General features: G+C 42.4%; 2 protein-coding genes and 1 long non-coding RNA gene across 3 annotated transcripts; 2 read left to right on the top strand and 1 right to left on the bottom strand.

The window, feature by feature from the left end:
• Positions 1-298: 298 nt before the first annotated feature.
• On the bottom strand, positions 299-1,261 carry LOC135975168 (olfactory receptor 6B1-like). The gene has a single exon (XM_065565225.1). It carries the CDS (start codon positions 1,256-1,258, stop codon positions 299-301), a length of 960 nt encoding a protein of 319 aa, XP_065421297.1. The 5' UTR covers positions 1,259-1,261.
• Positions 1,262-3,505: 2,244 nt separating this feature from the next.
• On the top strand, positions 3,506-9,086 carry LOC135975289 (uncharacterized). The gene is made up of 3 exons (XR_010592217.1): positions 3,506-3,644; positions 6,204-6,295; positions 8,179-9,086. It is a non-coding gene; the product is annotated as an uncharacterized LOC135975289 (long non-coding RNA).
• Positions 9,087-12,357: 3,271 nt separating this feature from the next.
• Positions 12,358-15,369, top strand: LOC101944691 (olfactory receptor 6F1-like). The gene is made up of 2 exons (XM_005309040.3): positions 12,358-12,396; positions 14,407-15,369. The coding sequence occupies exons 1-2, from the start codon at positions 12,358-12,360 to the stop codon at positions 15,367-15,369; spliced, it is 1,002 nt and encodes a 333-aa protein (XP_005309097.3).
• Positions 15,370-15,631: the final 262 nt, after the last annotated feature.

Genomic DNA, 15,631 nt, shown 5'->3' on the forward strand with positions numbered 1-15,631 from the left:
TTTCAGTTGTCTTTGCCCTTGGTCACAAACCACTTGATTTATGTTCAGAGCTTGCATAAATGTCCTTCCTCCTCTACATCTGTACATTCTTTGCTTCTTTACACTCAACGTACTTCGCTCGAGATACAGCTCAACCTTGACATGAAACTCAGTTCATACTCAGGTGACCTCATGCCACCCATTGTCCCGAGTAGAATCACATCCAGCCATTCTTAAGAGGTCACTTCCACTGGGCCCCTTGTGTGTGATGAGAGAAGGCAGATTCCAAGGGTGGGATGATTATCGGCCCCATCCAAAGCTAGTGGTCACTGCTGAAGACCTTGGGGACGGCACTCTTGATACACAGCATCTTTCTTAGTGCCCCCTTCACCTCCTGGTTCCTCAGGCAATAGATGAAGGGGTTTAGCATGGGGGTCACAATCATGTACACGACTGACACCAGCTTGTTGAGGTTGAAGGAGTGGATCCTCTGGGGCCGGGCATACATGAAGAGGGTGGCCGAGAAGAAGATGATGACCACGGTGAGGTGGGAGGCACAGGTGGAGAAGGCTTTCCACCTGCCCTGGGCAGTGGGGATGCGCACGATGGTGCCGATGATGCAGACATATGAGGCAATGGTGATGGAGAGCGGGATGAGCAGGATGATCAAGGCAAAGACAAAGTCCACCATCTCCGCCACCATCATGTCGGTGCAGGAGAGGTTGAGCAGTGGGGAGATGTCGCAGAAGAAGTGGTTGATGACATTGGGGCCGCAGAATGACAGCCGGGAGATGAAGAAGACTTTCAGCATGGAGATGAGGAAGCTGGCCAGCCAGGAGCCCACTGCCAGCTGCAGGCAGAGCTGGTGGCTCATGATGGCTGGGTAGCGCAGCGGGTGGCAGATGGCCACATAGCGGTCATAGGCCATGACGGCCAGGAGGACGCACTCGGTGCAGACCAGGGCGATGAAGAAGTATAGCTGGGCCATGCAGCCCATGAAGGAGATGCTCTTATTCTCTGCCAGGAAATTCACCAGCAGTTTTGGAACGGTGACCGAGATGTACCAAACCTCCAGGAAGGAGAGGTGACTGAGGAAGAAATACATAGGCTTGTGGAGGTGATGGTTTGTCCTGATCAGGGTGATGATGACCACGTTCTGCAGGAGGGTCAGCAGGTACACGGTGAGGAACACCACAAAGAGCAGCACCTGCAGCTCCAGAATGGTCGGGAACCCCAGCAGAATGAACTCCCGGCCTCTGGTGTGGTTCTCCTGCTCCATCTTTAGGCTGAGGGTCTTCAGAGGAGAAGGAGGAAGTCAGAAGAAGGGAATGAGAGAAGGGGAAAGAAAGAACAGACATTTTAAAATCACAGATGCCCATTTCATGAGATCTTTTTTTATCACCGCTCTTTAGTTTGATATTCTTTATTATGAGATTCCCATCCTGCAGTTTTTGAATCCCTCAGCACTGAGGGGAAAAAATAAACTTAATCCTCAGATACCTGCATGAGGAACAAGTATCTTTAATAACGGGCTCTTCAATCTAGCAGACAAAGGTATAACACAATCCAACAACTGGATTCTGAAACTAGACAAACTCAGACCGGAAACAATGTGTATGGTTTTAAACGTGTATCCTCCATCCCAGGGGATTTTTAAAGCAAGGTTGGATTTCCCCTCACCCCTAAAATATCTGCTCTTGTTCAAACACGGATTATTCTGGGGAAGTTCTACAGCCTGTGTTATACCAGAGGTCAGGCTAGATTATCACTATGTTCCCTTCTGGCCTCTATGAAACTAATTGCTGCCAGATCTCTGCCAATTAATCCCAACTGAACATCAAACCCAGGATCCCTCTCTCAACTCAACAGTCCCTAATTCATTAAAACTGAGTAGGGGAGATTTTTGAAAGGGACCTAAGGGATTTAAAATCAATGGGATTTGTGTTCTTAGGCACATCTGAAAATATTGCAGGTGGTCGGAACACGATTTGGGGAAGGTGGTTATGGTAAACACTGACTTTTTGTGAAAACTGAAATCCACAAAACTGAAAATACTCAGTTTTCAGCCAAAAAAGATATTTTCAGTTTTTGCATGAAAAGAGAAATGTTCCATGGAAATCGGACAAGTTTCATAATAACGTTCATTTTGTCACAACCTCAATTTTCCATCAAAACCGAAATGAAATAATTGTTCTATACTGAAGATTATCTTTTTGATGTTCATTTAATAGCCCACTACGATCACGTTCTATTTAGGGGACAAAAAGGTCAATATAAAATCATCAGCAGCAGCAGAAGAAGAGGAAGGACAGACAGCAATTTTGGGGTTTTCGCTTCAAATCCTGCCAGTGTCAAACTCAATTCCTATTTGTTTGTTTGTTGTCTTAAAAAAAAGGTTTTCATTCTTAGGCTTAGAAGGATTTTTTTTTTTTTTTTTTTTGGTAAATGCCAGTAAATAGTAAATATCAATTACATCATACACACACACAGATGAAAAAATATTTCCATAGATAACTGAAATTTACAGCTCGGCAAAGTAAGAAAAATGCTACTTGAGAACTTCTTAGTTTCATCTAAGGCTATTTACTTCATATCTATTGACACAATGTTGACAATTTGTGTTTTAATAGTTATAAAGCTTTGACACTCAATCTCAGTGTCTACCATCATTAATAATTAGTGTCAGACCCGTCCATCATTTTCCAAAACTGAACGCTTAAATTGATAAAAAATGAAAAAAATATTAAATAGACATTGATATTATCTGTTGAAATTATGAGATTAAAAAATCAAATTCTGCCAAGCCTACTTATTTCCCAGTTTGGCAAAGACTTAAGGCATGTCTACACTATGGGAATGACAGTGGAATAGCTACCTTGCCATAGCCCTGCCAGTATAATGCAGGCTACATGTCTGGAAGGTTTTTTGTTAGTGTAGAAACACGACCTTCCTGAGCGACAGTCGCTATGTTGACCAAAGCATTCTTCCATCAACCCATATGTGTCTACACTGAGGGTTATGTCAGCATAGGTATATCAGTCAAGGATGTGGATTTTTCATACCTCTGACCCATGTAACTATGTTAACCTTTCTTTTAAGTGTAGAGTAAGCCTTAATCAAATGCTTGACTTAGAACACATGAGTAACTACATTTTCTTGAAGGGGATGACACAGGTAAATAAAGATCAGTGTTCTGTCTTTGCAGGGCTGGGGCTTTGTATGTAAATTTCAAAATTTTACTACAAAAATATTTGAGTTACAAAAAGTTAAAACAATAATAACACTTGCATTCTTTATTACAGTGGTTCTCAAACTTTTTTTTTCGTGGACCACTTGAAAATTGCTGAAGGTCTTGGCGGATCACTTAATGATCTTTCCAAATGTTGTTTGTACTGTTAGCTAAAGTGCTTTGGATGAAAGCGCTATATAAAAAAAACTTAATAATAATTGTCATAAACAGACAGTTAAGAGTTAATTCCTCTTTTACCAGTAAAGGGTTAAGAAGTTCACATAGCCTAGCTGACACCTGACCAGAAGGACCAATAAGAAGATAAAATACTTTCAAACAGGAAGGAGGGAAAAAGTCCTTTGTTCAGCTCAGTTCTGTAAGTTTTGTGCCGGAGTGAAGGATCCAGGAATCAGCCATCTAACATTTCTTAAAAGTAGTAAGTGTTTAGAGAAGGAATGTATTAGATTATATTTATTTTCTTTTGTGACTTCTTTTGCATAAGAGGGAGAATTAAATTGGGTTTTTCTTTTGTGTAACTTTAAGGTTTTTGCCCAGGGGGGACTCCTCTGTGTTTTGAATCTGTTGTCTGTGAGATTTCCTTGCATGTTTATCTCACAGAGGTTTTTCATTTCACCTTTCTTTTTCTTTAATTAAAAGTCTTCTTTTAAAGAACCTGATTGATTTTTCCTTGTTTAAGATCCAAGGGGTTTGGATCGGTGTTCACCAGGAAATTGGTAGAGAAGTCTCTCAAGACTACCCAGGGAAGGGTTATAATACTTGGGAGGGAGATATTTTGGGGGGAAGACAGAGTTTCCAAATGACTCATAAATAGTTGTTTAAATGATTTGGTGGTGGCAGGATACTGATCTAAACTTTGTAATTAAGCTTAGGGGTTCTTATGCAGGTCCCCACATCTGTACCCTAAAGTTCAGAGTGGGGGTGAAACCTATGACAATAATTAACATTTTTTATTCTACAAATAAAAGCACACAACTCATATTTTAATATCAGTAGTCTTACCTTTCTAATGTTATGGATGTGCCCGCACTCCCCTGCCTCAGCAGCCCCTGAGCTGGGGCTGGGAAGGAGGGGGGGTCTCTCCCCCACCACAGCAGACACAGAGATGAAGCTGGGAAAGAGGACCATCTCTCCCTGGCAGTCACAGCCCTGGAACTGGGGAAAGTCATCTCTTTCCCTGGCCACCACAGCCCTGAACGTCTCAAATTCCCCCACCCCCTCTTCTCCCCCCTGCCCCCTCCCACCTACCCCCTACTCCCCCCAAGGGCACCACCTCATCTTACATGTGCATCTTCTCCAGGGTCCAGGCACCTAATTAGTGGAGTCTCGCCTGCACGACTCCACTACTTAGGTGGGTGGCCCTTCATTCTCTCTTGTGTGGCCTCCCAGGCGCGCACCTTAGAGGGAACTATCCGCCTGGTGGTCCGCGGACCACAGTTTGAGAGCCTCTGCATTAGATCATTTAATCTGGCCTCCTGCATAGCACAGGCTATTAATTTTCACTCAATTACCCTTTCTTCCCATATATTATTATTATTATAGCTACTATGATGTGCCACTTCCTTTATTCCAAGTCAGAACTGTTTTGTCTCTCAAAAATCAATTTCCCAGAAAACAGAAATTCTGGTTCCTCACCAGCTCACCTTCAAACTCTCTTGGAAAATCCCATCTTAGCAAAGATGAGTCTTCATTTTCATAACAAGACATAGGTTAAGAAATAGCACAGCTAAGAAAATGAAGCTAGTAATGATTTATGACATTCCTATTTAGGAACAGCACGGACAATACATTTATGTTGCAAGGTTTATCTACATAGGAAAACATTTTGGGCTGCTTTTCTAGTGGCGTGGAGATCACTTTCTGCATCATGTTTAGATCCAAGTCAGCAGGAAAGAGAGAAATTTAGCAACAGAAAAATAAACTGCAGAAATTACAGCAAAATAACATAAAACCGGTTTGAGCATTGGCCTGCTAAACCCAGCATTGTGAGTTCAATCCTTGAGGGGGGCATTACGGAATCTGGGGCAAAAAATCTGTCTGGGGATTGGTCCTGCTTTGAGCAGGGCATTGGACTAGATGACCTCCTGAGGTCCCTTCCATCCCTGCAAGGCGGGGAGGGATAGCTCAGCGGTTTGAGCAGTGGCCTGCTAAACGTAGAGTTATGAGTTCAATACTTAAGGGGGCCATTTAAGGATCTGGGGCAAAAATCTGTCAGGGGATTGGTCCTGCTTTGAGCAGCAGGTTGGACTAGATGACCTCCTGAGGTCCTTTCCAACCCTGGTACTCTATGAAAACAAAATACCTCAAGTGTGTAGACCTTTGGCGATCTGAGAAAATAAGATGAGTCTGTAGCACTGATATTCTCCCAGGAAGCATGTTGCCCCTCCTTGTGACAACTGTGCAAAGGGATAAAAATTCACTCACTCCTTTGTGAATGTAACATAACCAAATCTGGACATTTTAATTTCATTTTCTTTTGCTTAGTTCTTATTCAGGCAAAACACTCAATGCAGTTTTGCCTGACTAAGGATTAACTCAAATCTAGGCAAGGATTTTGCTTTCAAATCTATTTATCTGTCCATCCATATACAAACCTGTCTATGCATTTATCTACTCTCTATTTCTCTGTCTTTCTGTCTACATACCCCTCTATTTAATATCTGCATGTGTCTCTATACCTCAGACTTTCTGCATATATATTCATCTATCTAATCTCTTGCTATCTGCATATATAGTCATCTGTCTAATATTGTTATCTAACTCAAGCATGATCCTGTGCATCCCAACTCTCCATCACCACTTAAACTCATGATTCAGAGTGCATGGAGAATGCTAGACTAAGCCCTAAGAAAGTTCCCAAAGAAGGATAGATTAATAGAAATTTCTGCCCCATCACCTGTGCAGCAGGTCAACAGCTCCAGGCCCTTCTCATCTTCCAGTTCTTAGCCAGCACCTTTCCCCTTTGTTTTCTTCGCAGGACCCAGCAGGCCGGATTCTGAACTGTGAGTAGGTGCAATTCCACTGACTCCTGAATTTGGACCAGCTTCCACTGGGTGGGAGTTGTTCCAGGTGTGTCAAGAGCAGCTCATTAAATTCTACTTGGCATCCCCTGAGATCTTCCCTCTGAGCCTCCCACCCCTGGTTACACACCTAGATGTGATGGGCTTCCCTTCCTGCCTCCCCCTGCCCCACCTTTTACTTTGTTAAATACTTTTTGCAAGAAATTAAGGTGGGCTTTTCTAAGGCATTTGAACAACAGATTGGGATTCTGGAGTCCTGGGTTCTAGGCCCTGGTCTGTCACTGACCTGCTGGCTGACACATCTCTGCTCTGTGCCTCAGTTTCTCCAGATGTAAAAGGGGCATAATGATAGTGGCCCCCTTTTGAATTGGTACCTGAGCACAAATCTCCCTGAGGTTCCTTTTGAAAATCCCAGCCTTCATTCAAAGACTTCTGGGCATTAAAAAGCCGGTGGAAATGAGGAACTAGTGCCCACAGTAACAGAAGTAGATACAGGTGCATTACTCTCTTTTTCTCCTTGAAAAAACACAGCCTAAAGTACCAATGAAAGAAAAAGCACAGACCACAATTTTCAGTGATTCGGGGTGTCTCAAGATTGGGGCTGCCCAGTTCTGGCCTGGTTTCCAGCGGGGCTGAGCAACGAGGCCAATGAGAGCCACAGGCCCTCAGCGTACCTGTAAGTCAAAGGAATGATGGTTGAGAGGTGAGGGAGCTAGCCTGGGTCTCAGAAAACCAGGTTCCTTCATCTCTAACAGGGCACATTTACACATGGCCATGAGTCTCAGATCCTGGGTCAACTGACTGGGGCTCACACAACGGCACTAGAAACAGATGTTCCCGCTTGGTCTCTGAAAGCGGGCAAGGGGCAGGGATCTTACAGCCCAAGTGGGAATGTCTGCATGGCTGTTTTCTAGCACTGGAGTGTGAACCCAAGTCTGGAAACCCAGGTTCAGAGACTCGCTGCTGGTGGTTTGTTTTGTTGTTGTTGTTGGGTTTTTTTATGTGGTATTGATGGGCTCTTTGTGTGAATTTGGCACAGGTCACACAGGCCTGGATTTTCCAAGGTATATAGGTGCTAAAAGACCGACCCAGGAGCCTAGTAAGGTTTGCAACAGGGTCTAAGGGAGTTAGGTGCCTGACTCCCATTTAAATCAATGGCAGTTGCACTGTAGGAGCCCAAATATCTTTGTAAATCTGATCCAAAGAAAAGGCCAAATCAAATTACAATTAAATTATTATTATCATGGAAGCCTCGGTGTCCCACTCACAGACCAGGAACCCAATTGCATCATGGCACTCACCTGGGCTGTGGGAGACCCCCCCAGTTCAAACCCCCACTCTGCTGAGGATGACAAGGTATTTGAACTGGGGGGGGTGTTAATTTCATCAGCCAACCCCCTGGTTCTTGCATTATGTGAAGGGATAAATTACATTTCCTTATTCACTTTCTCCATACCAGTCATGATTTTATAGACATTTATCATATCCACCTTAGTCGTCTCTTTTCCAAGCTGAAAAGTCCCAGGTTTTTTTAATCTCACCTCATATGGAAGGTGCTCCATATACCTTGTCATTTTATTTGCTCTTTTTTGTACTTTTTCCAATTCTAATATATCTTTTTTGAGATAAGGGTGACCAGAGCTACACACAGTATTCAAAATGTGAGCGTACCATGGATTTATATAGAGGCAATATGATATTTTCTGTCTTATTATCTATCCCTTTCTTAATGATTCCCAACATTCTGTTCACTTTTTGACTGCCACTGCACATTGAGTGGATGTTTTCAGAGAACTAGCCACGATGACTCCAAGATCTCTTTTTTTAGTGCTAACAGCTAATTTAGGCCCCAACATTTTTTATGTCTAGTTGGGATTATTTTTGTCCAATGCACATTACTTTGCATTTATCAACATTACATTTCATCTACAGAATGTCAAACTACAAAACTCAGCCCTATGTAAAATCTTGTTCCAGCTGAACTTCTTGCACGCTTTCCCAGCCAGTGGTTTTCCAGTTGTGTGACTCTGCATGCTGCTGTGTCAGAGGGAGATCTTCACACGGACTGATCACCCCAATCCAACCTTGGCTTGGTCTCAGACTGCACCAGGGAGAGCTCCACTAATCATTTGTGGTCCAAGGGAGAACAATGTGAAAAAGAAATCTGAGCCACCAGCTGGTGGACAGATAACCTCAAGTCCTCCCTCCTCCTTGTTCAACCAAATGTCCCACAGAGACAAAGTTTGATGACCTTACTTGTTCCTTATTCAGCCAAAGCTGCCACTGAACTCAGAGTCAAGTCCTTATGGGCTAGATTCACAAAGGGACTTAGGCGCTGGGATGCTGAGCGTTGCAATGTCTAACTTTTATGGGCCTAGAAAATCACAGCTATTCTCAAAACCTGAGTTTGGTATCTAGGCTCCTTACACAGTTCATGGGGAAAGGTAGGTGCCTAAGGATGGGACTGGCAAAAGCCAGCAAACATGGAGGGGAGCTGCCTAAAATAGCCAAAGAGAGATGCCAAGTAGAAGGGCGTGTGTAAAGTCCTACCCTCTCAGGGTGTTTGACACCTGAATTTGGGCTGTAGGGACGAGCCTCCATCTGCAAGGGATTCTGAGCCATGCATAGGCCAGGGCTGGAGCACCCACCAGCCACCTGCTGATCAGCTGTTCAATGGTGGGTGAGAGGCGCTGGGGGGAGGGGGCAGAGCCCGGTCGGGAAAAGGTGGAGCAAGGGCAGGGTGCACTTGGGGTGGGGGCGCCGCCAAAGACCCGGACGTGCCGCCCCTTTCCGTTGGCTGCCCCAAGCACCTGCTTGCTGCGCTGGTGCCTGGAGCCAGCTGTGCACAGACACATGGGGACAGGGGGAGGGGGACAGGGACACAAAGAGATGGGGTGGCTGGGTGGGGGCACAGAGACACACGGGGCCAGGGAGGGGGACGGGGACAGGGGAGTGGCTTTGTGGGGCACAGAGACACATGGGGACGGGGGGGACAGGGACACATAGGGATGGGAGTGGCTGTGTGGGGACACAGAGACACATGGGGACGGGGGAAGGGAACAGGGACACATAGGGACAGGGGAGTGGCTGTATGGGGGCACAGAGACAGATGGGACAGGGGGAGGGGGACAGGGACACATAGGGACAGGAGTGGCTGGGTGGGGGCAACAAGACACATGGGGACGGGGGAAGGGAACAGGGACACATAGGGACAGGGGAGTGGCTGTATGGGGGCACAGAGACACATGGAGACAGGGGAAGGGGTTTCAGGGCCACATGGGGATGTGTGGTGTCTGAGTGGGGATGGAGGGACATGTGAACAGGGGGTGCAAGGACACATGGGGGTATATGAACACATGGGGACAGGGGCAGATGTGCCTGACTGAATGCGAGAGGCTAGGGGTCAGCAAGGGTCTGCATGGGGGAAGCTCCCTAACAATCCCTCCCTGCCCCCTGAAAAAACCTGTTCAATACTTCTCCCACTCATACCCAACAAGCCTCCAAGTTCACACCCAGGCTCCTTCCCAGCAATTTACTTCCCTCTCCCTCAACTCCTCTGTTACCCCAACTCCCTCAAGTGTTTGCAAGGGACGGTTCTGTATTGTAGTTTAAATTAATTATTACTCAGAGTTCTGTATTAATATGCTTAACAAGGAATCTATTTAAAAAAACATTTTCTAAATCTTTTTTGTTGTCTGTATTGTTACAGACATACTTGCTGACAGGTATTTTGAAATAAATGACCAAAAATAATTGAAACTGCTGTGAATATATTGTGTAACTCTGACAAATAAAATATGCAGAATTTTAAAATATTGTGCACAGAATTTTTATTTTTATTTTGTTGCATAATTTTTAATTTTTGTTGCAGAATTCTCCCAGGAGTAATTGTAATACATTAGTTGCTATTTCCATAAATAAAGAGCTGCTGCATATAACTAGGCTTAGCAAAATTCAATTTTTATTTTTTGATCATTTCAGACGGTAATATCAATGTTCCCTTTTTAAGAGAAACAAAGTGGGTAAGGTAATATCTTTTATTGGACCAACTTCTGTTGGTGAGAGAGACAAGCCCACAAGCTAAACAGAGTTCTTCTTCAGTTCTTCATGTAATCAGAGTGTCAGAGCTAAATACAACAGCGGGACAGATTGTGTAGCGTAAGGGGTAAACACATGTTGCAAGGGAATATTTAAGATGAAATGGGCAATTACACCTTTGCAGTCATAGGAAAAAGGAAGGTTAGGGGGCTACACATATTTGTAATGACTCATAAAAACAGTATCTCTATTGGGGCCATAGTTTTTAAGTGTTTGTTTGTTTGTTTGTTTGTTTGTTTGTTTGTTTGTTTGTAATTTTAGGTTTTTATACATGTCAAATTTTCAGATCTGCACAAAATGATGGGTTTTAAGCATTTTTTTTCAATTTTTATTTAATTAAATTTTAACAGTTGAGTGAAACTGGGTGAAGGAGTTTTCAGATAGTAATTAATTAATGATAGTAGACATTGATATTCAAAAAGTTAAAGTTTTATAACCGTTTAAACACAAATTGTCAGCATCACCTATCACTCAAACCCCAGATCGTTTTCCGCAGTACGACCACTTAGCCAGTTATTCCCCATTTTGTAGTACTGCATTTGATTTTTCCTTCCAAAGTGAAGTACTTTGCACATAGCATTACTGAATTTCTTGATGTTGAATTCAGAACAAGTCTCCAGTTTATCAAGGTCATTTAAATTCTGATCCTGTCTTCCAAAGAGCTTGGTGTCATCTGCACATTTTATAAGCATACTCTCCACTCCATTATCCAGGTCATTAATGAAAATATTGAAGAGAACCAGACCCAGGACTGACCCCCAAGTCCCTGCACTAAATAGGCCCTCTCATCAGTTACCAATATTACGGTAATAACTACATGTTAATTAGAGCTATAATATTGTAAACCAGGAGTCATCCCATGAGTTACATGGTGATTCATGAATGGAGTCATTCATTAATGGAGGAGCTAGTCAGCAGGGCTATACCATTCTCATGCCTCACTCAGAGAGGTGATTCATACCTTTGCCTTGATATTAAGGGAAGTAAGAATGAGTTGGTGACAGAGGATCTAGGGTATGGGCCCAGAATTAATTACGAAGGAACCCTAAGAGTAGCCCAGCCTAAGGAGTATTAGAAACACTCAAAAGAGTCAGTCACTAGACTTCTACCGTTCTGCTGAGTTACTGACATAGATGATTCTTTGCCCCACATTTATATAAGAGATTGGGGAATAGCTGTGTGGTGGAGAGATGATCTAGGGTGTGGGATGAGGAGTCCTGAAGGAGGAACCCTAGAATAATCTATATCAAATGAAAAGTTTCCATTTGGGAGGAGAGTTTGGATCTTACACACTTGACCAGATACTCCAGTGATATATGTCAGCAGTGTTTCATTGACTTCCCTAACATTTGAGCCTCTAAAAAACAGATAAAGGATAACTCCATTAACTGGTAACTCCAGAAGATTCTTATACATTTGTGTAGATAGACAGATTTTCTATAGTGTCCCTCAAACTAGTACAGGGGTTCTCAAACTGGGGGTTGGGACCCCCCCCCAAGGGGTTGCAAGGATCTTACATGGGGGGGGGGGGTGTTGTGATCTGTCAGCCTACACCACAAAGCTCGTTTTGCCTCCAGCATTTATAATGGTATTAAATATATTAAAGTGTTTTTAATTTATAAAGGCAGGGGGGTCACACTCAGAGGCTTGCTATGTGAAAGGAGTCACCAGTACAAAAGTTTGAGAACCACTGACCTAGTATGTAAGCCTTTGATAATTCAGCTAAGGTTAGAAGTTTGATTGCCTTGAGAGTTAAAATTGCCAACAAATTAAATGTTCTCTTAATTAAGTCCCCCATCACCTTAACTAAAATATCCTGTGGTAGCTGCCTCAAAGGAAGATGACATGAAGGATATAAAAATAAAAGATGCATTACTACCTTTACAAATGCTACTAAAATGAATCATTGCTATCCTACACATGGTCTTAGTTCACTTTACTAAGAGAAAGAAAGTATATGAAAAGTTCTGAGAGAAACTTCAGGCAGTTAAAAAATGACAAGGCTAAGAGAAGATGTCACAGCATCAGTCTATTAGGACTGCAGCTTTACAGGTAAGATTTATGCTTCCTATTAACCAAAGGGGTGTTAAACTTCTCTGTCATTTACTGTGTCTTAGTTGAGTTTGCAAATCATATGAAGAAACTGAGAACAAGAAACATGGAATAAAATCTAGAGTTAATCAGAAAAAGTCCGCCCCCCCCCCCCCCCCCCACTATGTAAAATTCTATGAAAATGAAAACTTTTTCATCCGGATCAAAGTTTTCAGTGGAAAATGTCAACCTTTTGTCCAAAAATCACAAACTAAAACTGTTTCCCTTGGCATCAGATTTTCAAGGCTATTTAGTCACCTGAAGATGCAGAAAGGCATCTAAAGGGATTTTCAAGAGTACAGGAACAGATTGGACACCTAACTCCCTTTGATTTTAATGTGTGTTTAGGTGCCTAACCTGCTTAAACTAATGTGCAATTTTAGGTAAATAAATACCGCTGGATATCTGCCCCATAGCCTGAGATTTCAAAGCTATCGTGAAGATTTGTCTTGTTTGCACTTCAAGGCTGGGACTGTCTACTACTTATAAATATTTGTAAAATTTCTACCATTATAGAGCCATAATCAAATAAGTGACACACAATCATACTTCTGCTTCTCTGCCTTCTCCAATATATAACTTATCAGGAGGCTTGAAAGGATTCAATTTCTATCCATGCATGTCAACAAATGTTGATTTCACTGTAAACACCGAATATCAAAGAAAAGATATTTCCACTGATAATAATAAAAACTTACAGATTGGTAAAGTAAGGAAAATGGTGCCTGAGAACTTAGAGTCCAAATCCAGTGACATAGACTCTTAAATTAGACTTCTTACACATGGACTACTTAATGAAATAAAGCAAAACCAGATTTCAGGTTACTTGCTTTGTATATTTTGACATGTGTTGTTGACAATTTGTGATTTAATAGTTATAAAGCTGGAACTTTTTCTATCTCGATATCTGATGTCGTTCAATAATTGTCTGTCCTACCATCTCTCAAAACAGGGAAAATTTAAATAAATGAAAATAGTAAAAACTGCTTAAAAATGAACATTGATAATAGCCATTGAAATGATTTAAAAAATGATTTCTGACAAGCCTAGGTATCAGCTCTTACCTATTACTGGATTGCTTCAACCTGGGCTTCATATACAAACATACACCGTAACTCTGACATACACACAGGAGGGAGACATAGGTTAAAAATATATATACTTCCTTTAAGATATGCTTTTGCTCTTGGATTTCACTGAAATATATGGTTTCAAGATATGGTTTTCTTTTTTCATGTCTTATATCAAACAAAAGAGCAAATATTGACTAATATGACCAATCAATTTCCATGTAGACATATCTGTCTCTGCCTAGCAAACAGCATCATCAAATCGTTAGTGCAGCATTTCAAAATGTGTGCAGCTCAAATCAGTGATAAAATCATTGGTCTCCTATATGGCAAAGCAGAAAATATAACAGTGGTATGTGTATAAATTACAGTTATACAGGAGCCTCCCCTGAAAGTTCACTTTATAATCTCAGTGAGTGCTCTTTCTAAAAGGGCTCCAGGGGAAAAAAGTGAGACACCATGGACTTAATTTCAAAAGGCATCTGCTTCTATGTCCATAATATTTTTAAATACGGGACTCCCCTGCAAATTCCAGCTGTACAGAAATTCAAAGCCCTCCGACACTCAGTGACATCTACTTTGTTTGTTTTCTGGAGTAAAACATTTAATAGATATTCCCATTCTTTTTCTTGGCTAATCACTATTCTCTGATGCGACAGCATGTATGGCTTTGCTATCACTCCATCATCATTCACCTTCAGCAACAACCTCTAAATGAATGAACGGGCATCCAACTCTGACACAGCTGAATGGAAGATGAGAAAAGAAAATGTGAAACATGGAGGCGTATGTACTTTGCCTAGATGAGAACAATATCGTCTCTGAATGAGAGAATAGTCAAATGACTAGCAGGTTTTTTTTAAAGCAATTAATTATTATTATTATTTCTCTTTTCCTCTAGAGAAAACTCATGGAAAATGTAGAGTGGAGCAATCAAACGTTCATCACAGAATTCATCCTATTGGGATTCGGGAATCTCCCAGAACTGCAGACCCCTCTCTCCCTGCTGTTCCTAGTGATCTATATTGTAACCATGGCTGGGAACATCCTCACTCTTGCGCTAGTTGTGACTGATCAGCACCTTCACACACCCATGTACTTCTTCCTGGGGAACTTGTCCTGCTTGGAGACCTGCTATGCCTCCACCATCCTGCCCAGGATGCTGACCAGTCTTCTGACTGGGAACAGGACCATTTCATATAGCGGCTGCATCACACAACTGTACTTCTTTGTATTCATGGTGACTGCCGAATGTTTCCTCCTATTAGTCATGTCTTATGACCGCTACTTAGCAATATGCAATCCCTTGCATTATGCAGCACTTATGAGAAGTTGGGTTCGCACACAGCTAGTGTCTGGCTCTTGGATAATGGCCTTCTTTACTAGTACCTTGATAACTCTTTTGATGGCCAGATTAACATTCTGTGGCCCCAACGAAATTGACCATTTCTTTTGTGATTTTGCCCCAATGCTCAAACTCTCCTGCAGTGACACCAGCCTGATTGAACTGGTAGATCTATTACTGTGTTTTGCAATTATACTTCCTACATTCCTGTTAACCCTGATATCCTATGTCTGTATCATCACCACCATCCTGAGAATCCCCTCCACCACCGGGAGGCAAAAGGCCTTTTCTACCTGCTCCTCCCACCTCATCGTAGTTGCTACTTTCTATGGATCACTCATCATTATTTACATGATACCAACTGCTGGCACTGTAGGAGACCTACACAAGGTGTTCTCTGTCTTCTATACTGTCCTGACACCCTTGGTCAATCCTCTCATCTACAGCCTGAGAAACAAGGAGGTCAAAGAGGCATTGAAGAAAGCTGGAGGCAAACTGGCTGCTTTCATAAGGAGGTGAATGAAATTCCTATGGTCTCTCTTTTAGACTGAGTAGAACCTTATCCTGACCCTGAAGGTGCTGAAGAAAATGGCATCATGCATGGAATGGGTGAGGGTGATAGAATATCTCCCCTACTGAAGTTAAAATGAATTGAGGATACCTCGATTTACTCCTACTCTTTCACCATATCCAATAAATAATACTTGCCCATATGAGACTCCACTTTTCTTCCTGTGATAGGTGTTGATATGTGATAATTCAGAAATATTACATGCTCTCC

Source organism: Chrysemys picta, chromosome 13, assembly GCF_011386835.1.
Source record: "Chrysemys picta bellii isolate R12L10 chromosome 13, ASM1138683v2, whole genome shotgun sequence".
Classification (NCBI taxonomy): domain Eukaryota; kingdom Metazoa; phylum Chordata; order Testudines; family Emydidae; genus Chrysemys; species Chrysemys picta.

Excerpts from the sequence above, each read along its gene's own strand:
- LOC101944691 (XM_005309040.3), top strand. The coding sequence starts at position 12,358 with ATGTCACAGCATCAGTCTATTAGGACTGCAGCTTTACAG. Across the intron at positions 12,397-14,406 it reads TTAGGACTGCAGCTTTACAG|AGAAAACTCATGGAAAATGT; the intron begins GTAAGATTTATG and ends CTTTTCCTCTAG.
- LOC135975168 (XM_065565225.1), bottom strand. The coding sequence starts at position 1,258 with ATGGAGCAGGAGAACCACACCAGAGGCCGGGAGTTCATTCTGCTGGGG.